At 40.3% G+C, this 24,458-nt stretch overlaps 4 protein-coding genes across 5 annotated transcripts; 3 read left to right on the top strand and 1 right to left on the bottom strand.

Annotated features, from left to right (window-relative positions):
* The first annotated feature begins 489 nt into the window (after window positions 1-489).
* LOC107265398 (zinc finger protein 865) lies at window positions 490-11,824 on the top strand. Of its 2 annotated transcripts, none has more exons than XM_015734825.2 (6): window positions 490-630; window positions 1,835-1,993; window positions 7,294-7,541; window positions 7,634-7,926; window positions 8,051-8,330; window positions 8,414-11,824. In XM_015734825.2, exons 1-6 carry the CDS (start codon window positions 490-492, stop codon window positions 8,691-8,693), a joined length of 1,401 nt encoding a protein of 466 aa, XP_015590311.1. In that variant the 3' UTR covers window positions 8,694-11,824. The 2 variants fall into 2 exon arrangements, with proteins under 2 accessions (XP_015590311.1, XP_024938006.1); XM_025082238.1 differs by having other exon boundaries at window positions 507-630; window positions 1,822-1,993.
* An 847-nt stretch (window positions 11,825-12,671) lies between these two features.
* Window positions 12,672-13,846, bottom strand: LOC107265400 (pupal cuticle protein). The gene is made up of 3 exons (XM_015734827.2): window positions 13,700-13,846; window positions 13,316-13,576; window positions 12,672-13,213 (listed from the first exon to the last, which is right to left on the bottom strand). The coding sequence occupies exons 1-3, from the start codon at window positions 13,712-13,714 to the stop codon at window positions 12,869-12,871; spliced, it is 621 nt and encodes a 206-aa protein (XP_015590313.1). The 5' UTR covers window positions 13,715-13,846; the 3' UTR covers window positions 12,672-12,868.
* Window positions 13,847-14,000: 154 nt separating this feature from the next.
* LOC107265399 lies at window positions 14,001-18,286 on the top strand. Its single transcript, XM_015734826.2, has 3 exons — window positions 14,001-16,090; window positions 16,650-16,752; window positions 16,816-18,286. Exons 1-3 carry the CDS (start codon window positions 16,079-16,081, stop codon window positions 17,580-17,582), a joined length of 882 nt encoding a protein of 293 aa, XP_015590312.1. The 5' UTR covers window positions 14,001-16,078; the 3' UTR covers window positions 17,583-18,286.
* A 326-nt stretch (window positions 18,287-18,612) lies between these two features.
* Window positions 18,613-24,458, top strand: LOC107264991 (mediator of RNA polymerase II transcription subunit 15). The gene is made up of 8 exons (XM_025082370.1): window positions 18,613-18,840; window positions 19,715-19,844; window positions 19,996-20,301; window positions 20,375-20,654; window positions 20,715-21,168; window positions 22,347-22,484; window positions 23,327-23,420; window positions 23,492-24,458. The coding sequence occupies exons 1-8, from the start codon at window positions 18,826-18,828 to the stop codon at window positions 24,070-24,072; spliced, it is 1,998 nt and encodes a 665-aa protein (XP_024938138.1). The 5' UTR covers window positions 18,613-18,825; the 3' UTR covers window positions 24,073-24,458.

Here is a 24,458-nt window from a genome sequence, read left to right as displayed (position 1 = left end):
AATGAGGAGGTTAAAGCAGGAACATTGTCATTGATTCCTTGTCGGACTCCTGTATCATTTTAAATGAATTTCTGCGCATGGGAGAAAAGCTGTGATTCCAGCCTAAACTGTAGATACTGCAGTTGCACCAAATCTGCATAACCAACCGAGTCCCTAGCACGACTCTGTGGCTGCACGATTTCAGGTGGCGCTGCTAAGCAATATTGATACGGCTCACAATCGGCGTTAATCTCGAATAGCGACAGGGTGCAGAAGAAAGCCAGTAATGGCGGCGTTCAACTCTTCCAATTTTGAACTCTAATTTTCCTCGCGTATCGGGTATCTACCGGCTTCATATATAATAGTCGAATATACTCCTTGCAACACGGAGGGTGACGTAGGCGCAAAGGTCGTCCGAGTTTCGGTGCTTGAGGTGTTCAATAATTCGGTGGCTAGTAACCTACGTGCCGTATAACCTATCAGGGGTTGGTGTTTGGCTGGCTGGAAACAATGACAATGAATGAAGACTTCAACTTCGCCGAGCTTTGTCGGCTCTGTTCATTGAAGAGCAACAATCAGCTGCAGATATTTGATAAGGAAGGCGAACAGCGTCAATTACTTTTCAAGATACGTTCCTGTATTCCTGCTGTGGTAAGTCTTTCAAAATTTCGTTCAAGATCCTGCAGGGCTCGTTCGTTTCTCAACAAATACTCCTTTCTTGTCTATTTTATAGTGGAACTCTGTCAGAATATTTATGGTTATTCATTCAGCTGTATTATGTCTGAAGCTGATAGGAGTTTTGTATTAATGCAGCAATATTTCCTCATTGTATTATTTCATTAATGTCTGTGTTGAATGTGTAACATTTTGTTATACATTCACTTGTTGCGTATTGAAGATTGCAAATGAGTTGTTAATTCGAATGGAGGAAAAGAACATCTGCAGTTTCTGCTGCCGGTGCAATTTTATAAAGTATGATGCGACTACCTTACATGAATACATTAATTGGATAGGTGATTAGATGGATGACCTCAGAGTATTAAGGAAACAATTCAAGTTTATATATACCATCAACTTATTGACAATTACAAGCAAGAAATGTTTTCATCAATGGACTTATGTTCCTTATGTATATTTATATTTGACTCAATAAATGGTAGTCTTTCTTATACGCAGATGTATATAGAGCTTATACAGAGCTGGCTAATATTTTTGAAATCACGTATACCCATGAGTAATATTAAGCAATTGAATATCAAAAATTTAAGATTTATTTTTTTCCTATATCCAAGGAAATGATTTAATTAAGGCTTTCAATTGCTTTATGAAACATTTATAAATACTGTATTCTGCTTTGAATTCAATCAAAAATCTGTCATTTGTTATAATGCTGTTCATTTTAGGTTTAATTTTAACTTAGTATTTCAATCATTGAAAATGTAAGATATTATACATTTTGAACTTGCACGTGCATTGAATTTTAATATAATGCAGTCAATTTGTCGCGTTTTATGTGCATGCATGAACGCATGCGCATTTAACGTGCGCAAAATGCACGTGTGAAGACTAGAACTGTTCTCAAGCATATTTTTGAGGTCGCTTTTTAATGTATAAGAATCAAACAATTGTTGTATGACGGATGAATATTAAAAAAAGAAAAAGGAGTCCTTCGCGTTCATAACCACATCCATCAAGATGTTAAATGAATTTTCACGAAGCCTTTGAAAGTCTCAAAAAAAATGTAGCAATTTATCCTTTAGTTACTTCTGTTCGTCAACTTTTATTTATTAGGAATATATTTAAATATAAAAATAGAGCCTCTAACGTTCAACGATGAGAAAGACTGTTTTCGTAGATTACCAAGGAGGATGCCTTGCCGAAAAATATATGCCAGAGATGCGTCTACAAGTTGGATATGTTCTACGAATTTCGTGTAAGCTGCATGACGACTGACACGGTGCTGAAAAATTACGCAGACAGCTTAAAGCAACTCGCCGCATCGGTTAACAGCCAGGTAAAATCAATTGGAACTCACAGCACTACGATATCAACTGTAACCTACAATATTTCTCGAAAGTCTTAGTTATCGATTCGATAACAAGTTACATCTTACCCTTAACTCAAACGTAAATACTCTAGTAATTCTTTTTGCGAATAAGTGACGCATGACGATTGATTTCCCGACGATTTCTCCACAATATTAATGGAAAATTCTGTCGCACTTAGCGCGCATTGGCGGACATTGCGGAAATTTACGCACAGAATTGCTGAGATTTCCAGGAAACGTAAAAGATCGACAAACATATTTCGATTTTGGGACGTTATACTCAGAGAGATCTAAAACAGTTCCCCACATATCTGTGTGCGTGACATCAATACCGAATTGCCTTGCGAATAATCCAGTAGGCACCAGTAGTAAAAATGTTTAAAAAAAGAAAATAATTAATCGAAACTTTGTATGGGTTCGTAAAGTGATCTTGCGGAACCGTCAATCGCCGTCCGTATCTCATATTCATCGACAGTGCCAATTCACTGATCTCAAGTTACATTCATCCCCATGGTCCATCAGTGATATACATATACAGAGTGTGAAAAGTCCGTGTAGGTCGTCGCGACATCGGGCATCAAGACAGTGTTCGATATGAGGGGCGTCGCTGATCAGTAGCTTGAGGTCCTTGATTCCTTTCCATTCTCCGTGTAGACTCCCATTTCTGACCGCAAGGGTGTTCCGTAGGGTGATCTCAATAATTCCACCCTCACACATACGGTGCTAAGCGAGAGTGTAACCGTCCCGGCGCTATTGATCGGCGCGCCGGCCCTGCGTCGCGCACAGAAAGCGAAAGTCGGAGAAGTGGTCCCCCCTTACTTTGGCGTCTCGACGCGTCTAGCCTCGTCTCCGACGCGTGGCCTGGCCAGGTAAATGCTCGAAGCTCATCCTGTTCCTCATTTCATACCTTCCCTCCTACACGAGGCCTCCTGTGACACATACAGACCCCGCTGTTCCGTCCCATTTCTACACGTCTCTGTATTCAGCTGAAAGCCCAGCGATTGGTCGGCTCGTATCCCCACTCAAAAAAGGATGCCGGTTCCCGAGACGATCTCTTGATCCGTCGATCCTCTCGTATACAGGTGCATCACCGGAGAAGCGGCGTCAAAACCGCGTGCCTACAGAGGCGTCGCAGAAAACCTGTTTGGTATGGCCAGGGCTGTGCCGACGCTGAACGCCGCTACCTCAGAGAGTGAAAAACTATTTGAAATAGGGTCCCACCATTGAAGAAATGCGTATCGTATAGCAGCTAGGTACCGACGGTGCACGGTAGCGCGCCATCGTATCCTAATCGCGCACGGGCCGCCAGCCTTTCAATGTCAGTGTCAAGGTCAGCGGGCCGACGCACTTCGCTCGCAGTCGCAGTCGCAGTCTCGTCCCTCGCGAGTACGAGCAGACAGGAGCGACACTGTATACGCCGCCACGAGTCAGCCGCTAGCAGTATACCGTAGTACACCCTCAGGATACCTACTGTACTCTCTCTCGCAGTGTGCCGGGCGTGCTCTTCCATTCTCCTGCTCGGTCGGTTCGCTCGTGATCTGCTACGTCTACCAGAGCCACTAAACTCTCATTTCGTATCTTCATCCGACTCCCCTACTCTGTCTCCCCATCCGGCACGGTGCATTCCTCGATATTATTACGCAGTCCCGCTGCATCCGTGTCACCACCGACGGCCCTGATTTTCAATCTTTTTTTCTTCTTCCTTGCCTCATTTTTTTCTCACTCTCGGGACCCTCGAGATCCCAGAACGGCGTCCCTCTTCGCACCGTTCCCGACTCTGTCTCGTCCTCCTCGTGGCTGTATACCTCCTGCCACTCGGCATACTGCCTCCTCTCCTATTATCTCTTCCCCTTGTACTCTGGAACTACGTCATCGTACTTCTTTAAGCTCTCCTTATTGTCAGCCGCCTTGCTCTTGGTCGACCGCTACCGTGGACGCAGCGCTCTTGGCTTGCCGAGAACGAGATCGGAAGTGTTGTCAGAGAGAATACCGATTCGTTACGGTTTTGTAACGTAGAACGTACGTACCGATTGCTATTTTTACGATAAATTCACTGCTGTTATATTACCGGTTCAACCGTTGCTATACTACTCGCTGTTGCTGCTTCGAATAATACGGTTACTACCTGAGTGAGTGAAGTGGGGTTCTTCATGCACACGTGCACGGGTCGCCGTGTTTATTTCCTTAGATACTGCCAAAGCATTGGTATTTCCTTTCTCTCTCTTCCTCTCTCATAAAGTACGCGATCACACGGCATCTGTCATTCTCTAAAGGGTCTAACGAAAACTCAAGATTGTCACAGTCACAATTCATCTCCTCGCGAGACATCTCGTTTGCTTTCTGCATGTCGAAGGCTGCCGCGATCGCCTCGGCTCGCTGTTTTTTAAGGATCGATACGTTCGCCTCGGCCGTTTCGTTCGTCGTGCCTCTTTTTCTCCTCTTCTCCTTCTCTCTCTCTCTCTCTCTCTCTCTCTCTCTCTCTCTCTCTCTCTTCTTCGCTCACCCCACCTGTTTCCCGTTCGCTCTCTTCCTCTCTTACCCCGTGAGGCCCAACTTCTTCTCTCACTCTAGCTCTCTCCTTCTCTCTCCCTCTGTTATTTCGTCTTGCCGACAGGGTCGCCCGGATACGAAGCCGCTCTGATCGGAGAGTGCCCTCGCGAAAACGATCGCGGCCACCCCGTGCACTGATCCTTAATAATAATCTCGGGTTAGGAGAGGGAGCGAGTGAGAGGGAGAGAGAGAGCGATAAAGAGGAACCGCGCGGTGCGCCCGTTCGGTTGGGAATTTTCGTGCTGTGTCAGCCGCCGTCTGGGATTCTCCCCGTCCTGTAGACTCCGGACACTCGTTAAAACGCTCACTAGAAGAAACAGTCTCCTTTCGAGTTTCCTACGTGTTTCAAAAGTGTCGGACTATTGTTTTTCAATCGATTCTCATCTCCGAGCAGCAGTAAATCTGCTTTCGCTTGATCCAATACACGCTGGGAGAGTCCACGCGTTCGCCGCGGGCCGCTATTCCCGTCGAGGATGCCGTCCGTGGGGACGTATAAAGTGGCGCCGAGACAGAAATCCAGGAGAAAAGAAGGAATGAGAGTGGCGACTGTTTAAAATCGATAGGCCTATACGCGCTGCAATTTACGTCTACGGATAGACTGTATACTGGTGTACTATTCGGTTGTTGATTGTAAGTATTGGACTATGGTGCGTGATATCTTACTTCGAATTTAATTCTGTGGCTTCATTGTGATTGAATTTTTTTTTTCTTGCTAAAACTCATCAGTATCGTAATTACATACTCGTTTTTGATAATCGACATTTTAAAAAAATTCATTTCGATCGAATCGCGGTGAACCCGTTGCGTAAGAATAGCTGGATCAGTAAGGCTGGATAAGTCGCTCTGTGGACTTTGTTTTATTACCAGTGTACCAACATGAAACGCTGTAGTTATTAGCAACGTAACAAAAAAATTGGAAGCAGTTTATTACGTCGTTCGCGACTTAAAATTTTTTTTACTGGTTAAACATCACTCAGATGATATTAAACGTTTTTATACCAAAGGCAACGCGTTACGCTCCATGTGTCCGGGAAATATATTCCTCTCGCTGTGAGATACGCTGCAAGAAAAATGTGACTTATGATTTATTCTGCCTGAAACCGTCGAGTACTTTCGATTAATTTATCTTCGCACTGCCAAGATAAATGTATTTATCATGCGGTATTTTCATTTTCAGATTTTTCTTAACAATACTCTTCCCTCTCTCGGCAAGCAGTAACAGTTCAATCATAACGTTCCTCAACCAGTCTCGTATACTAAGATAATGCGTGCAATGTGAAATTATTTTATCCACGCTCGGTTTCTCGATTCCACTTAATATTAGCCGTCATGCTCTGCGTCCTGAGAAAAACAAAATTTACGTACTTCGACGCCATTGTCGCCACCACGCTGCAGTTCGTTACGTTCGTTCGTTAAGTGCATCACGTATTATCCGTATTGCACGCCGAAAAGACTAGTTTTCGCAGTGAGTACCCCATTATCGGTCCCTCGGAGGACAGTGAACGATAACAATTCTGCTTATCACACGCTGAACAATGGGCTCTATGGGGGCGACGAATATTCATTGCGATTACTCAGCGTTTAACCCAGGAATCCAATCTTTGATTTAACACGGGTTACGACAGCCATAAATCGTGCCGGTAATCGGCGACCTGGCGATCGCTATGGATATTTAATTATACCAGGAATTTATCAGTCCTCGTTAACAGGCACTTCGGCCGCACGGCGAACCACTGTGTGAACATTAAGCGCGACTTTGTTTCATTGCGCGTTCGGCTTAAGTTAATGACGCGCCGGGCTCGATCGTCGGTGCGATTTAACAAAGGGAGCAAAAAAGGGAGAAGAGTAACGACTGGGTGGTGATAAGTTAGTCGAGGGTCTCGAGGGGGAGGGATGAAAATAATGTTTTAAAAAAAAATGTAAACCCACTGCGGCAGGAGTATTTTGAAAAAGGAGCAAAAAAGCCGCCCACGTCTCTAGGCCGCTAAGCATTTCTCCAGTTGTCAGGAGACCGGTTTCGAATTATCACCGTGAATCCTACTGACACGTCGTTTTCTCTTACGGGAAAAACGTCTCTCTCTTTCTTGGCTATCCTCTTCTCTTAGTATTTATATATATATATTTTTATCATTTCAATATCTTCTTTTCTGCCCTTCTCTCGTCGCTCGGGTACTACGCCACGCTTATCTCCAAGAGTGGCGTAGTCTCGGCGTGGCGCGATTTCGCTTTATCGTTCCCGCGCATAAAAATTTATTGCCAAACCGTATAGTAGCCGAAGATCCCATGGGCAATCTTGGTAGCGAATAAAGGACGTGTTACTTAGATATTTAGAATCTAGATCGGATCGTTTTTTTTTATAGCCGGTAACATTACGTATACATATGTCGTGCTGGTGATGCGTTGGATCTTTTTTATTTCACGGATTTATTTTTATTTTCGTTTCTTCATGGAAAGAAGTACCAAACAGTACGTGTCTATATTCAGTACAAGCCAGTATACTCTTTATTGGATATTAGAATAATTCGTGCTTTGTCCTTATGAGAAATTAAATTCCTGAAACTCGTCCCGGTGCTGTAATTAGTTTTTGCGGTTTTGTGCTTATAATTAGTACCGCGATACGTGACTGTTCTCTCGCTTGCTCGTCGTCCGTCCGAAAGACTCCCGCGTTGGGAATGATCTTCAGGGTGTATCTATATAGAGCTTGACGGAATGTCTAGGCTGCTGATAAGGACAAGATGTCAGGCGGTGGACAACAGCAGCAACAACAGCGCTCGGCTTACGTCGAGGCGCATGCTGTAGCTCACGCTGCCGTTCAGCAACACATGGCACAGCAAGCTGCTCAGGCACGACTAGCCGGACCTGGACCTCCTGCAGCACCACAGCCGCCCAATCCGACATTTACTCTGCCTGACGATGGACTAGGATACGACGATGGGGTTCGGGTTCTTCGTTCGATCGGTACTTGGTAAGTAATGATTTTTCGAAAATTATAATTTATACTTGCTGTTATGTGGAATTGATAAGTATATATTTTTTTTCTTCCGATGCGTGGTCCAGGTCGCCTGATTACTCTGCAGCCATGCGCCCTGGCGGTGTGATGCCGGCATTTCCAAGCACGACGGATCAGCAATTCGCCGGTGCGAGAGGTCCTACGGTTAATCAGCCTCCACGCACCACGAATACCGTCGGGATACGACCGGGTTCTGCTTCGAAGGCTACCAATACGGGAGAACCGACGACGAAGGCCTTCGCCTGCACTGTTTGCGGCAAGGGTCTTGCTCGTAAAGATAAACTCGTGATTCACATGCGGATACACACCGGCGAGAAGCCGTATTCTTGCGAAGTGTGCGGTGAGTAGATCCATCGGCATGCATTTCATATTTATTGCTTTGTATTACAAACCTACGAGATGGTGGACAGATATGCTCTATGGGATCTGGACTTTTGAGACCAATCCTCATTGCCATGTTGCAGGCAAAGCGTTCGCGCGACGCGATAAATTGGTCATTCATATGAACAAGCTCAGGCACAGACCTGGCGCTACACCTCTCTCGACGCCCACGGCTCCCAGCACGGATCAGCAGCAACAGCAACAGCAGCAGGCACAGCAGCAGCAACAGCAACAGCAGCAGCAGCAACAACAGCAGGCGCGTCAAGACGCTATTCAGAAACCTAAGGAAGAGCCTGTCAGCTGGGCTTGCGAATTATGTGGGCGCACCATGGCCACTAGGGAGGAATGGATGCAGCATGCAAGGTAAATATTAGTTAATTATCTTGTCAAGGATTTTGATCTTCGTCATACTTATTGATCATGCTCCTCCTTCTTGTCCGTAACAGATCTCACTTGGAAGTTTCGGCACCACCTCAGCACGCAGCCGCATACTTTCCTGGATCTGCAGCACCGCCACAACCCTATGCCTCTGAGAGGCACTTTTGCCTAATGTGCCGTACTGATTTCACTGACAAGGCTGAGTTCATGTTCCACGTACGCTCCCACTTTGAACCTCACGCTCAGCAAACTCCTACTCAACATACGAGCGGCAAGCAGGGTGGTGATCCTGCTACCGCAGAACTTATTGCACGTGGACTCGTTGATCCCTCGGGACTTTGCAGCTAGAACCACCCTCCTACTTATCATTACACACCGTCGATCCGTGTCTTACCATAGTACAACTTCTTGACTCCACATTGACCAGGACCTCAGCATAGCATGGAATGCATATTGGCGAACGTAATGTTATAATATTGTCTTATTAACAAAGGATACGCGGTGGCATGTAATCAAATTTTACTTACTGGACGAGTAGGTGACCCTACGAACTTTGTGAATGTGTTTATTTAATAATGTGATTTGTGTTGTTTGTGAAATCTGTCATTATGCCGGTTTCAATAGAATATCGTGTGACAAGGGATGAAACATGACGATTTCAGACTAGAGTGAAGTTGGCTGCTCGAGCCGTAGGCGAGGGCTGACATCACTCGAAGTTTGAAATCGTATTTTGTCACGTGCCACACACTATATTTTTCATATTACCTGTATTGAAACTCGTCGTTTCAATGTAGGTAATACGAAAAACATTTTTTTATCAGAATCTGAGTGAACTAGTTAGTATTAGCCATACATGACATATCATTGATAACTTATCTTTTTCATGATTGTTGACGAACGTGCCAAAGCGTATTCTTTACATCCAATAAGCCTCCCTTCTATGATATCTTACAAGATCCTTAGGTACTGACTTGATGCTATTGTAAAAGTACCATTATATTTGCACTATCATGTCAGTATCTAAACTACTGTAATTATCCGTTAGTGTACGATTTTATATAATCAGCTTTACAGATTTAATTGGCCTTCCTTTTGCAGTGTCTACTCTTTTAACACAACTGGTTTGTTCTCAATGCGGGTAAGGGAATATATCCCTATTCGAAGAATTATATATATATATATATACACACACGCACGATTAAATTATCTCCGTCCTGTTAGTACTCGACAGTCCGATTCAGGACTTTAGATCACTTTGGTCCACTCTGCGAGGTAGAAGACTAGACATGTCAAGTTATTAGTAATTATCAAAAATTTTATTTCACCGTGACATGAGATCGCATTAATACTAAGGGCTGAACGCAATTTTGAGATAAAATATTATTTTAATTGTAATTTTACCTGTCGAGGTGTTTTATTTCAGTGATAATGAGAGAAATCAAGTAATAGAATTGAAGACAGAGGGGGATATAAAGATAAACCTGAAATATTCATATGAAACGTTAACGTTTTCTCTTTCGTTGGGAAATTTTGCATTGCGAACAAACTGTAACTTCCAAAAATCGCGTAAGAAAGTCTTACACAGCGCTTACTTCCCAATTGTCTCCGTAGAATTAGGACATTAGATACCAGTAGATTGCGCTAAGAATTTTTAAGCTGCCGTGCCTCCTGTCTCACGTAGAACTTATTATACTTTTGAATCATCTTTAGTTTTTATGTAATATAGCCAAAAAAAATTTGACTGAGTACTAATCGTAGTTGACTGTAATAATTATCGTTTTGTGTAATAAGTTTTAAAGAAGAAAAAAAAGAAGTTGATCAGGTCCATAAACATAAGAAATATTCCAACAGAGAAACCTTAGGAGAACTATGGAATCTAATGGTGCTTAGATTACGTTAATATACGTTCATTAATTCCTTTCGCATTCTTCTAATTGCCATTTATTGTTTAGTTGATCCTTCTTTTTTTCGTTATCAATCCACTTTATTATGCGTTTAAAGTTATTATCTAGGTATATTGCGTTTGGTATAACGACGCCGTGTAGCATGATCCGCTAAGTCTGTTGACATGCTAACTTCTATTTCTTTTTCGTAAAAAATTGGTTTAAAAGGAGTTAGAAGTAGAATTTTTTATTGTTAGAAATTTGCACAAAAAAATGTGAACGTGCAGTATTTATTTGTCACGATGCATCAGAACTCTAACGCATTTGGTCTCATGATTTTTAATTTTATTGTGTCGGAGATTCTGGGAGGAATTTAAAAAAGTTACATTCTCTAGAATAAGATGCATTTGCAATTTCTAACACTTATCGGGTATTCCGCATACAAAACAAGCGCATTATGTTATTCTTTAGATACTCAACAATAATTTACATCCATCGTATATGCTAATAGGGAGTCATCATTTTTTTTAAATTACTGTATTTCTCACCGAGCAATCAGATTCCATTGATCCCGAAATGGGTTTCGTGTATTTGAATTCCAGTGTATTAACATTAATCGGTCGCTGTGGGGTATCAATAAGGAAAGAAAGAGAAAAAAAATGAGTAAATAAAAAATATCGCAAATATCGCAAAAGACTGCAATTCGCAAAGTTGCATAAGATTTTTTTGTTAGAAAAATCCATATTATAAGTTGTGTAGAAATACGCGTACAATTGTTATATGGCGTCAATCAACAGTGTACTCAACGTAGTTTCATAAAAGCGAGCACCTACGGTTATTCCATTGAGTATTACGATTATATGTGAAAGTGCAATCAAATTCAAATCAAAGTGACATTTTCTTTATATCGCACCCGTAGGACGACTAGTTGTTCGCACTTGAATATGAATTTTTTGTTAAAAATTTTAATCGCTGGTTAAAATGGGCCACGCGCTACTCGCAAATTAGCTAGGTTGCCAACTAATTAACTGACTTAGCATAGAAACGTATGCTTCGGTGTTGATCGCTACCAAGAGAAGCGTAGAGACAATGAAGGATATCTTGGCATTGGTCACGATCATTTTCACGACAGTGTGTTTCTTCGATCTTTCATTTCCCTATTTTTCTTCTAATTTTTCGTTACTCACCAAATCACCAAGTTACTAAGTCGATCGCAGGACGCGATCGAGATCGTTCGTCGGGATATTGAGGATCGAAGGGGCTTTCGGCATCCTGGAACACATTGGATGCATAGTGCCTTCTCTCTGGGACTTGTTAACCTGCGTTCATGATAACTCTGCGTCAACGTGTCGGGAGGCACACTGGCATAAAAAGAAATAAAGTAAAGCATAAATAAGTTAAGTTAGCATTACTCGTTTGTTTTCTGTTGTGAGGAGTGTGAATGTTCGATGCCACTGCCTCTAGCAGCTGTTCTAGACTACTTTTATACTGTTGATGTCACACGCAGCTAATCAGAGTCAGTATATTACTGCCATAATCATACCGTAATATGTATACTCACTATACCTTTATAAATAAAAATATCTAAAATTATTAGATTCTATTGCTCTATGTAATTATAACGTTTTTCAACGTATTCCTTAAGTCGCTGTTATCTCTGTAACACATAGCGTTAAGCTTACGCTGCGTGGGTAATGCTGGTGCTTACTTATACGGTGTCGCTGCGAGAAATGTTACGGTTTAGCATTTCTTTGTGCGTTAAGGCTACCGAGTTGAGTTCCTGCTTTGTTAAGGCGGTTTGCCTTGCCAGACGCCGCGCCCGTATTATGAACCCGGTCATGGGTGACTGCGTGCTTGGCTGGCTCGACACTTACTTTTTTTCTTCTTCTTTCCCTTCTGGATCGAGATGTTGGCTGCTTGCGTTGGCAGAATCGAATCTTGCTGAGAAAATGCTACCTTGCGTTGGTACTTTCTTTGCTTTTGCATGTGCGAAACTTGCGTTGCGCGCGATTGAGCCGACGATCCGTATGTTTACGTGCGATCAATGCCATTCACTGACTGTTGCGTTATGAAATGGAAAAGGTCAAAGGTTACTGGAGGAAAGTGATCTACCACTGGCTCTGGTAATTGTGCGAAGAAATGTTCTTTTTTGTATATCATAAATGTACAAGAAGAATTTTTCTATGGAATTTAGAATATTTTATCCGTGTTCAATGACACGTCAAGTTTTCTTATAATCGTTTAAGAGGACTAACGGTATGTTTAGATTTTTAATAATTTCAGATTCGTATTATGTAGAAACCGCACTGCATTGGAAAGTAACTGATTTGATCGGCATGTCGAGGATAACCAGTGGTGTTTCATGGTCAGATCTATACTTCCGTAATAAGATCATGGATGAGATTCTTAATGGATGCTTTGATACAGTAAACATTGAAAAAAATTTTTTTTTGGAATGCTAATAAAGAAGGAACCACTTTGTAATTTATTCATACGTGCAAAATGACGTCATCGATGTCTGCCTTGTACACTCTAGTTTTTAAGAGAAATTTAATAATTTTTTCATGGATTCATAAAATTGTACACGCGAATGATTGTCAATAGAAATTTTGAAGCGAGCGAATTTATGAGTTCTTAGATTCAACTCTTACTGAACGTGTACGAGAAACCGTCTGGAGTTCTGTTGAAGTTCAACTTTCCTGGAGGATAAAATCTGTGAGGTGCTGGCGTGGTGAGAGCATTGTACGGTGGTTGAGATCTAGAAGCTGGTTGATATTGAGGTTGAGGCTCATAATCGGGTTGAGGTTGTGACTGGTACTGAGTTTGAGGTCTTCGAGCAGGTTCTGGTTGATAATGAGATTGCGCTGGTGGTTGATACTGTTGTTTCGATTGCTGGTAATCCGGTGAATTATACTGGGGCAGGGGTACGTATTCTGGTTGGGGAGCAGCCTGGGGTGGAGCCTTTGGAATGTGATCACCGGTAGCCTGAAAAAAAATACAAAACAAAATCAGCCTCCCATTACACCCAAAACAACATTCTTAAAAAATAACCTACAATTTTCTATATCCCATGATTCTCTTACTAACCTGAAATCCGTTCTTTCCAGCTGTATACGTGACGGTATGTCTTTTCCCAGTGGGATCCACATATGAGTATGATCCTCGACGATCCCCATTGGCGTCGCTCTCTTCCTTGAAAACTACGCCATCTTCTTGGGAGTAAGCAGCACCAAATGTTCCATCGCCAGATAGGTAACGTGCGTCAGTCAAAATTGCTGCGTTTTGTGCGGCATCTTGATACTGTGAGTACTGGCTGTTGACCAATGCCAGGGAACTGGCAAATATCACCTAATAAGTATAATAGAAAATTAATAAATTACCAGGAACCCATTCGAGGACTCTATCAGAACACCGAGTTTAATGTCAGAAGCAATTGGAGGAACTTGGATACTGATGCTGCTATCGACTTACTAGTGTGACACTCATGATGAAGAGGAGGCGAGGCAACGCGGAGTTTGGTATTGCGCTCCAGCATCGTCGAGAGGGGCGTTTTATACGACGAGTTTGTTCCCCGGGTTCACGGGATCTCAGGGCAAGAGGCCTTGGTGCCGCCTGCGCGTCTCATTGATTGCCGATTGCACTCTGTGCTATTCCTTTACCACGCCCTGTTCATAATTATCTTATGGATATGCTGAACTTCTTTCATGATAAACATTCTGACATTTTCATAACGTTAGGCATGAGCTTATACACACCTTGGGCGAAGAAATGCTGTTGTGGAATAATAAAATCTTATAATTTAATTTTTTTCTCGGGAAATGTATTTCATGAAGATACAATTCAAGTGGTGAATTTTGCGACGAATTTACGCACACACTATTTTAGGCAACTTTCAGTACTTTTAAATATGTTTGGCCAGGATTTCTAATATCTAAGTGCTAATATTTTACTTTATTGATTCAATTAATTATTTTAATATTCCAAACACTTAATTTATTAAGATTTCAATTTGAGCCTTATTTATTTTCGATATTTTACAATTTCAATTCAATTTTTATCTACTCCGTTTATTCTGCGAGATTCTGATTTAACTTCAATTTGATATTTTGAATAAATTTTGAAAAATAACAGCAGCGGAGCAATTAGGAAAATATAAGAAGTATTAAGGAGCATTTTTTTTTAGGCATTAGAAACATAAATTTTTATCCTTTGACGCTAACTGCCCGACGGTAATATAAGGAACGTTCTTATCTGTAAGTCAATTCTCTGTCGGTATTGTAGATAGAATCGGTTGCCGATAAGTAGCTTTTCAAAATCGGCCAATCAAAGAACCGACGCAAGATTTGTTTCAATTGATGATTTACCAACAAGTAAATCAAATGTTAATGCAATTTCAGTCAGTGACGTTGCGAGTCGCTGAACGGAAAACAGTCAAACTATCGTGGACTTGGTCTTGCATACAGCAGAGTAAGAAATGACAAAGTTTTTGATGAAGACAAAAAAGATGTCAAGGTACACTCTATACTGGTCAATTAACTAATTAAAATAATTAATCAAAATAGCTTCAGGCAGTCGCAGAAATTTTTTCTAATAATAATATATTACGACCAATCATTTCTTTCTATAGAAGTTTCATAAGAACTTGCTCCATGATATTTCTCCTTTCTTTGAGTCAAACGTGTCGCAACCGTACTAGTAATTTCGAAAATTGCGTCCAATCTTAAGGATCCTAATCATAGTAAAACATAGTAGGGTACGGCTAATATAAGCCTACATGAATTTATGATTAGTTTTACGACGTTTTTATTATTGGCTTTTACTTTACTGTTTTCTGTGAATTATTATGATGAAACAGGAGTTTTGCAGGTCTGTTTGCTTTCCGTTTGGTACACATATACATATCTCACGAAACAATAGTTAATGTCAGTTTGGAATTTCGTCGCAATGAAATCACTGAAAATAGATCACTGCAATTCCTCAAGCTTGATTCCCAACGTACACAATCAATACATATGGTATAAGTATCATCAAAAAGCGTTCCATTCTCCACGCCATTCTCTCAGCAATATAATACACCAGTCCTCTCGTACAGAGCCTTGAATGTCTGATTTATAATCAACGATTAAATCCCTCTGCTCGATTATACGAAGCGCGTGGAATTTCTTAGATGGAATCGCATTGTTTCCACGACTTTTTATTTTTTTAAACACCGGAACTGAACGCAGCCATCCAGGTCGTAGTCCTTTCCTTCGTGAAACTCCCGTTCGTGTGATGCAACTGGGAATCGACTTTCTATCGGATTAAACCAAAAACGATTAAACGTCAATACTTTTGTTATAAAGGCTGGGAGACTCTAATTTCTCAGCGTCCATAAATGCGAGTAACCGGTAATGACATAAGGGTTAGGTGGGGCGGGGTAAAAAATGTGGAGCAGGCAAGCTCAAGATATATTCTTGGAATTTCATTGTTCCTTACAGTGAGATTACAACATGAGATTCCTGAAAGGGGTGGCTTAATAAATGAAAAGCAAATTAGTCTCGGTCATGAAAATTACTGGATAATTTTACATTGGCACTCATCGTTGCAACATGACTGCCCTAATACTATTCTTAGGATTTTGCAGTTGGGTTACGTGAAAAACCCATTCTCGGACTTGGGCCTGAATAATACCTGATGTCTTACGGGTATACTCGTTACCTCAGGCGAATGACTTTAAAAGTAGGTAGCTATTGAGGCGGGAGCCAATTACATCAGGGCTACTGGTGCCTATATAGAAGTACCGGCGTCTGTAGCTGCAGATTTCTTGAACGGAACTTATCGTTCATCCACGACGATCCTTGTCAAGCAACTATGAATCTGAGAGTGAGTGTTCGACAGTCATGGAGTTTGGAAAATTTATGATTATTGATTTAAAATTGACATTGAGGTGTGTCGTGAGATTTAAAGAAATTTTGGACACGTCGATGAACCTTAGGTTTAATAGTGTTAATTTGTATCTGATGTGACAGTTACGTACTTTATTTAAATTATATGTAGATTGAGTAATAAGTCGTATAACGTGATTAGAGATTATAACCATTAGGATGATTGCAAATTAATTATTGGTCTTGTATTATTTATAACAGTGACTTGTGTTGCAAAATGTTGTACAGTTTAGTGAGGAGTTTTCATATTTGTCTCTTTGGTTTTCTTGTTAAAAGTTACTTGTATCGGATTACTTGATATGTGTATCATTAGCGTAAGTGAATGTGCATCGAGTCAATGAGGCAAGTTTAAAAAAAATAGACCGCGAGTTCCTAGGAAGCTACTGTGTACTTTCTATCCGAGTATAAATTCATTATAGAATCAATTTGATGATATATGATATGTTCTCAATGAATTTGCTGGAAAATCATTTGAATATAATTTTAATTTTTTAAAGGTGCTTCTTCTGACATTAGTGTCAATGTGTTTGGCACAGGATGTTGTGACTGGTCGATTTTCTCGGTCGCCTGAAAGTCACATCCAATATAGCGATCCAAATGGTAAGAATTATGAATAATCCAGATGAGTGAAAAAAAGAAACTAAAAAAAATTCTGATTTTCAGGTCTAAAAGTCAATTGGAAACTTTATGCTCCTTACACCCAATGGAAATCTCATCTGGAAAAACCACAGCGTGCTCAAAGAGCTGAAACTGGAACTATTCATCCAACCAGCAATCATCAGGTTCAACCGATCAAGAATGAAGTACTTCAAAATAAAGTTGAAGCCGAACAAGTTCAATACAAACCATATTTTGCAGTACCGACCCATATAAAGGAATTAATTGTTCGGGCCTACAAACCTCATGGAGCTTATATAGATCCAGAAGCTTTTATTTATAAAACTCATCCCCAAAATTTGGCACCGGTCTATGATCAATCAGCTGTTGCACAATCTCAATCGAGTCAAACCCATCAGGATGATATCAAACAGTCTGCGGCTTACAAACCAAAAGCTCAAGAGTACATTATTTTTGGTGGTAAAATAGAGAAACAGGAGAAGAATGATAATGCTCAGAATCATCAAGAGGCCAAGGTACCTTATTCGTCATTGATGTCTGCACCACAACCAGTTGTGTCGATGGCTCATTTGGATTACAGTAAAAATATGCCAGTTGAAATTCAGCGATTGTTGCACTATCAGGCACAGTTGCCTTACAACGTCATTGCTAATCATATACTGTATCAGCCAAAATCAATTTTTATACCTAAACCATTGGCAGAACAGGAAAAAGGACCTTATCAGTATCGCAGCAAAGTTTATGTATTGAAAAATAATCAAGCTGATGTAGATCCATCAGTAAAACCAATAGAAAAGAAACAACGTCAGTAACGGATACGTTATGGAGGTAGTGATGGTGCTATTTTTTAAAATTGTTTTCGGCTGTCAAATTAAATATACAAACGTAGAAAGTAAAAGTATCAGTCTTTTCCACTTAGTTTTAAGTTTGTAGATCAACGACTAATCGATATTCCAAATAGGCTGAATCGGTTGCATAATTTTGTAAAATAAATGTAAAATAATGTAAAATAAATTATTTTATTTGACATATCATCAGTGAATTTTGAAATATCCTTTCTCATTTAAAATAAGCATTACTGATTATGCTAAGCAAGCCGGATTTTATTCATACTCTCACGGTTACAAAGTCAAACGATTTGCTCCAAACTCCCATTAATGTCTTTACCCACGACAAAGTAATTGTATAAAGTAATATTTCCCTTTCTCAATCTATACCTACTTGTATAACACGACGGCGATTATTTTATTGGATTTCACTTGAAACAAAAGGATAGCATTTCTCCGGATCAGGAAGAGTTAACGAAATGATCCACTTTCGTGGCCTTCACGCTTCGTCACTCTCTCCAAACTTCACTATTTCTAGTGCATTTACTAGATGCCATTCTCGTACTTCCATTATGTCTGTAACTTTTGTTTTTGTGCATTATATCAACCCGCCATTCATTATCAACATGACACAACAATTATCGTACTATAATTGTACCAAAAAAAAAAAGAAACGAACATTCCAAATACATTACACGTTCAGAAATAATTTAATGTTATTTATAAATTATTATACGTAATCCCTATTCATGTATTTATTAATGCGAATATATTTAGAACGTAGTGCTTTAATAAACACAACGTACGAAGTGTACGAAAACAACGAAAACGAAGTGTACGTATATTAATGTTGCAAAATTTTTAAGTTTATAATTTTCTATACAAATATATATATATATATATATATATATATATATACATGCATATATATCTATAGAGAGCGATTAGCGAGTTACTTTCAATTCACATTCTGGAATCTCTTGAAAACTTGACTCGAGGTGTTCAGTGTAGTCGATGTTGCTGTACATGGGATCCGCCTCTCAAAAGTGTAAAACTGCTGGACCATGCAATCCTGAACGGAGCTCAGCACGACGTAACGCAATGCAATGGAGGTGGCTTAGAATTGGCATCCCCTCGCCAAACTAGCAGCCTATAAAGTTGTTCCCTCGCACGCGCGCCCGCCTCAGAAAGTCTCCACCCTTGAACATCCAAGTACACTCTCCTCGACATGATGAAATTGGAAGTAAGTCAATTCAGTGTCTAAATAATATTCAACATCAAATTAGTCGAATTGATTTTTGACTATCGTGGTACTTGTGCGCGGGATATATTATTACACATCATATTCTCGCGCGTGAATCAACATTTTAACAAGTAGATATTCCGTGAGAATGATTTTGTTTGCACGCTTTCGAAAAACAAACCATGATTAAGCTGTATAAAAAATTATTGAAAAATATTTCAATGATGCATTGCTTATTTTTCTATATTCACTTGATAACGGGGTATCCATTGAATTTAGGGCAAACATTAGAAAGCTCGTAATTATTCGTTTTGTTTTGTTGTACCTTATTAATTAATGTTCTATGATATTATACCGGTTGTTGATCTAGATTAGTAATAGACGTACGTCCGTAGTTGCATTTTTCTGATAAATCTTTAAGTATCGGTAACTGTCATTCTTATATACATTTTTTGAAACTGCAATCAGGAAAAGCGGGTCAGGTAGCTTAATATATCCTTAACTTTCTATTCCTGAGTGTAATTCCAATGGCGATAGATATATTGAATCTAAGGTTGAAAGGCTTCGTGTACACAGAGACTATCTGTTCCCTTTCGCATGCCGAGTTCCTAGTTACATGCTGGTTAGTTCTCAAATGGCATGTCGCAAATCGAAATGTTAAGCAGAAAGGTTGAATTGCACAACGGCTCTCTCGATTACGGTTTGATTAATCATTATCAATAGAGATAGCAATTCTTGGATGAGTAACTTTCCCTTCATTTGCATTGTGCTAAATGCACCTGATTCTCAATTAAAAATTACTCTAAGACATTACAATTAATTCCACGGCATTTTGCAATTTCGGAGTTTATTCAATTCTCATGCCCTTTTTCAGACTTTACTTATAGTCACACTGCCCCTGTGTCTGGGCCAATTCTCCATCCAGGGACCGAGTGACGGGAATCGAGTCTCACAGGGACTAAAGTATAGCGAAGAGAAGGGAATTGAGTATACTGATCAGAGAGGTGAGTGGATAAAAATACAAAAAAAAAATTGCAGGAAATTAGTGAGCAGAGGTAATGAAAAAAAAAAAATGCTCAACAATTTCCCATAATTGGTAACTGGTTTAGACGGTCCTTCGACGCTCATGTAAAATTTACGTGGAAATGTGTTCAGCTTCTCTTGGCTCTGGCGACTTCAATATTCAAGGCGCCACCGATGGAAACACTGACTTCAGGATTCAGGGCGCCAGTGATGGGAACAGCGATTTCCAAATTCAAGGTGCCACCGATGGGAATAGTCAGTTTCAAATTCAGGGCGCTACGGATGGGAATAGTCAGTTTCAAATTCAGGGCGCTACGGATGGGAATGCTGATTTTAGAATACAAGGAGCTACCGATGGACACGGTCAATCTGCGATCCAAGGACCTTACGATGCCAATCAAGGAGGTGGACGAGCATTGCAGTATAATGATCCAAGTGGTACGACGACAGTAACAATTTATCAACATCATGTTAGTTGATTATTCTTCAACGTTAAAATAAACATCTCTAGGTCTCAGAGTTAATTGGAGGTCTTATCAACGGCAAGTTCAGCCGCGTCAACATGCACAAAGACAGCAGCCAGAACCGCAATATGCAGCTGAAACTGCAGCACCTGTTCCAGTAAGAGTTGCTAAAGAACCTGCACAACCAGTTCATCAACCTCAAACTCAGGTTCCTCCTCAACAACCAATCAGCTACAGACCCTACAGCAATGCTCCATCTCAAATTAAGCAGATACTTCAGTTCCAAGCTCAGATACCTTATCTCAACATTATTCCAGAACAGTACAGGTAAGGTTGAAGTTTGATACAATTTTTGTTCTTGTTCAACATTCAACATATTTATTGTAGGTACGACGAACTGGCTGCTGCTCAGGCTAATTCTCAACAAGTTCAGGCTCATTATCGAGAACAAGCTCAACAGGCACGCGCGCCTGAACCCACTGACGAACAATACAAACGTCCTCAAGGAAGACCACGTGGACCACCTAGACACAAACGTCAGGCACCTCAACATCAACAGGCTGCGCCTCAACAACAGTACAGAAGAATATCTCAACCGCCGGTTGAACCCCAACCTCATTATTCATCCAATGTACCTTCCCAGATTCAACAACTTCTCAACTATCAGTCGCAGCTTCCTTACAATATCATTGCTAATCAAATTGTTTATCGTCCTGATAAGCCTTACGTTCCTCAGCCTGTTCAACCTTCTGCCCCTGCAAATGCTCAGTATCAAAGTCAAGGCCAAGGGCCTTACAATCAGGGCCAAGGTGGAGTTCGTCCAGTCACTGAAAAACAATATTAATTTTTTTTTTTTCATCTGCGAATTCAGGTTTTCAATAATAGGTAATTTTTTGGAATTCGCAGGCACACTATTTGTCAAGTTAGCGAATGATTTCAATTTCCAAAATTTACAATGATATCAAGTTATGCAACAAAGGTACCATAAATCATAAAATTTATTTAACAAACGGAGTCCTGTCTATGTAAAATATTAGGTTAAAAAGAGAGAGATGCACAGTGATAATATTTTTTGATACTAGTATAAGTTTTTTGCATATTACATTTATACGTTTTCTAATAAAGTTTTATCAATTACCCATCCTTTTAATATTCAAGACCTATAACTTGGCATCTATCTATTTCAACGCGTCAAACTTATCTTGTAAGTTGGGAGAAAAAAAAATTCAAACTTTCTCAAATTCAACAAAAATCGGTCTATCTGGACAATATGTACATCTATACATATATATATTAACCTTTCGAATCAGACTTCCTGCAAAAGTGGTTTTTGCCGTTACGTGACAACTTAGTACACATGTGATCCACTTACGCGCATATGCGTTTACCTGCATCAGTCCCGTTCCGTAACTCAAAGCGTACGAAAGACTTTATTTCCATCTTTCGTATCCGATCACAAATATAACTTACACTTAACTTATACACGTGTACTCAGATGTCATCGACCTTCGTTCTACATAGTTAAATATGAAAAATTACCTGACATATAATTTTCCATACGACGAATGACAATCTCTAACGAACCATACATGCATATTAAAGTTTCATAATATTCCATAAAAAAACAAAATTTTTATACAATGCCATCAAAAGATGATTCAATATCACTTTCCTCAAAAATCATCAAAAATAAGATTCCATAGAAATCATCCTTGATTGCATCATCCCTATGGAAAGAATAGTCAACTGATATTATTGAACTGTCAAATATTAAGTAGTGTAAAATTAATTCAAAAATACTGTTAAATTTCAAATTTCATTATTAAAATTACTTTCCTTGTTCTCGTTATTCTAATTACTATGTATCTAACATCTGAAAAATTATCCTGCTTGAATCCGCATTATTTCCCCAGGATTTCTATACACTCCACATGGCAGCTTTCCCGATCACTTCCTGGCCCCAGCAATGCCCAGCCACGCGTCGTTACGTGACTAGGGCCCAGGAATAAAAATTTGAAGGCAGCGAACCATGAAAGCTGGTGGTGGCCATTTACCCTGCAAACGCTCGCCCATATAGAAGTGCATCGCGACTTTGGTCGCCAGTTTTCTCAAGTTCCCGTTGAAATCGTCATCCGGCTTATCGTCATGAAGGTCCCGGTAAGTTTCATTATTCTTATTAAGGCATGGGTATCAATAATATTATTTTTCACATTCGTTTATCGAGTCTGGTTTATTGGAGTTTGTTTATTTCTTAAAAGTTCAACATTCATTATGTCTTTAGTCGCTCGTTAATTCCATATGGATTTATTTTCCATACTGTATATGTTAAAAAAAATTGCTCGGTAATTAGAAGTGGATAGCAGACTAATGATTTTGTAGAAATTTATCATGATCGATGTTAATATTTTTTCTGCTGATTTTTACTCGTGCTGTTATAACTGACGTTTTCTTAATCGTAAACAGTAGACTGATTGCTGACACAAGCGATGGATTTAATGACACGTCTTTCGATGATTGTGATTTTTTCTCTTTGTTGACTGTGAAATAATAACGAGTGAACTGTCTTTTCTTTCTGTATATTCGACGCTTTTTCATTGCATCGGCCGTTACGTCATAAAAAGCTGTTTGTTTTACTCGACTAGTGCGATTGGTTACATGGTACTATTATACCGTGAGGAAAAGATAGAATTACATGGAAAAGTAAAACCCTAGGAATTGACAGACGTAATGCGTCGCTTTACATTGTAGCGGCATTGGTCTCTCATTACTTTCTAATTTCCATTTTCTCAGACGCCTTACCTAACTATCACGCCATATTAGCAATGGGTTCTTGGAGTTTCTCGTGTACGAATTAAAGTTCGAAACTTATTGCATCTGTCGTTTACGTTCTTTTAATTTTCAAATTTACAATCTCGTTGCGCCCATTGCACTTTCGAAATCGGAGAAAAGAAGAGAGAGGCAAAGAAAAAGGTATTTTAATCACGATCTATGAATTGCAGATTTTACTCCTGCTGGCGATTCCTGTATGTCTGTGTGCAGATCCGCTGGCCGATAGCCTCTGGCCCGTGGAGGTACCTCAGTATATGAGAATCGGTAAGGGCCGACCTGAATATTTTTGAAAATTTTATATGAATTGCATAAAGTTTTTTTTTCGTAATTTTTAGAACACTTACGCACGCGACGAGATGCGAATCCTCCAGCGGACCAGGTCAGCTACAGACCTTATTCACAGGCCCCAAGCCAGATCAAGCAGCTGCTTCAATTTCAACAAGCTCGTGAACCACTGGTTCACATTCCGTCACAGCCGCCGCCACAACTCGGTCCTGCCAAACCGATAGAGCCGCAATATCAAACACAGTCCCAAGTTTCTCAATATAATCCACAAGTTCAGTATGGGTCTGCGCCGCAGCAACCGACTTATAAGGCCCAGAGTGCGAATGTGCCGGCCCAGTATCGACCTCAGCAGGCTCAGGCGCAGCAGTACTCTCCGCAGTATCGCGCTCAGGCAGCTCAACAGGCTCAAAATGTTCAGCCTAATTACAACAGGCCTGTGTACCGTCCATCGCCACAACAGCAGGCTGCACCGCGACAGCCACAATATTCGAATAAATTGCCGCCCCAGATTCAGCAATTGCTCCAAGTGCAAGCTCAGCTACCGAATGCCATCCCTCAGGGTCGTCCTCAGGGTCATCAGGGACCACCACAATCTCAGGTCTTTCAACCTGAACAACGACGGCTTTATTAAAATGCATAAAGTTTTTTTTTTTTCATTTTCAGGTAATTCTTTCCCTATCATTTCTCTTCTTCGTTATATTATTCAAACTGATCCTTTTCATTAGCATTGCAATCCTTGTCACCGGTGTACTTTCTATAAGTGTTGGGAAGTCGAATAAAAAGAAACCTTAATATATCTGAAAATTATCATAAGTATCGTGTGTTGGATGTCGTACGAAATGTAGAATAGTAAAGAATTGAGATATTATCAAAAAGTGATTTGCAAAATATTCCATACTCCTCTGAACTGATACCGTAGCCATAACAGCTCCTAAAGCGAAGTGGATCTGATAAATCTGCGTCACCTTCAACCCCTGCTAAATCCAAGGGCTGCTTCCAAGAGGTATAAGGGTGACG

Source organism: Cephus cinctus, unplaced genomic scaffold (genome assembly GCF_000341935.2).
Source record: "Cephus cinctus unplaced genomic scaffold, Ccin1 Ccin1_scaffold0215, whole genome shotgun sequence".
Taxonomy (NCBI): domain Eukaryota; kingdom Metazoa; phylum Arthropoda; class Insecta; order Hymenoptera; family Cephidae; genus Cephus; species Cephus cinctus.
Note: the sequence above shows the minus strand (reverse complement) of the source record. Positions and strands in the feature narration are given on the sequence as shown.

Coding starts and splice junctions, on each gene's coding strand:
- LOC107265398 (XM_015734825.2), top strand. CDS start 490: ATGACAATGAATGAAGACTTCAACTTCGCCGAGCTTTGTCGGCTCTGT. Junction 631..1,834: donor GTTCCTGTATTCCTGCTGTG/GTAAGTCTTTCA, acceptor CTGTTTTCGTAG/ATTACCAAGGAGGATGCCTT. Junction 8,331..8,413: donor GAATGGATGCAGCATGCAAG/GTAAATATTAGT, acceptor TGTCCGTAACAG/ATCTCACTTGGAAGTTTCGG.
- LOC107265400 (XM_015734827.2), bottom strand. Junction 13,214..13,315: donor CTGGAAAGAACGGATTTCAG/GTTAGTAAGAGA, acceptor ATTTTTTTTCAG/GCTACCGGTGATCACATTCC.
- LOC107265399 (XM_015734826.2), top strand. Junction 16,753..16,815: donor CCAATATAGCGATCCAAATG/GTAAGAATTATG, acceptor TCTGATTTTCAG/GTCTAAAAGTCAATTGGAAA.
- LOC107264991 (XM_025082370.1), top strand. Junction 20,655..20,714: donor ATTATTCCAGAACAGTACAG/GTAAGGTTGAAG, acceptor TATTTATTGTAG/GTACGACGAACTGGCTGCTG. Junction 23,421..23,491: donor ACCTCAGTATATGAGAATCG/GTAAGGGCCGAC, acceptor CGTAATTTTTAG/AACACTTACGCACGCGACGA.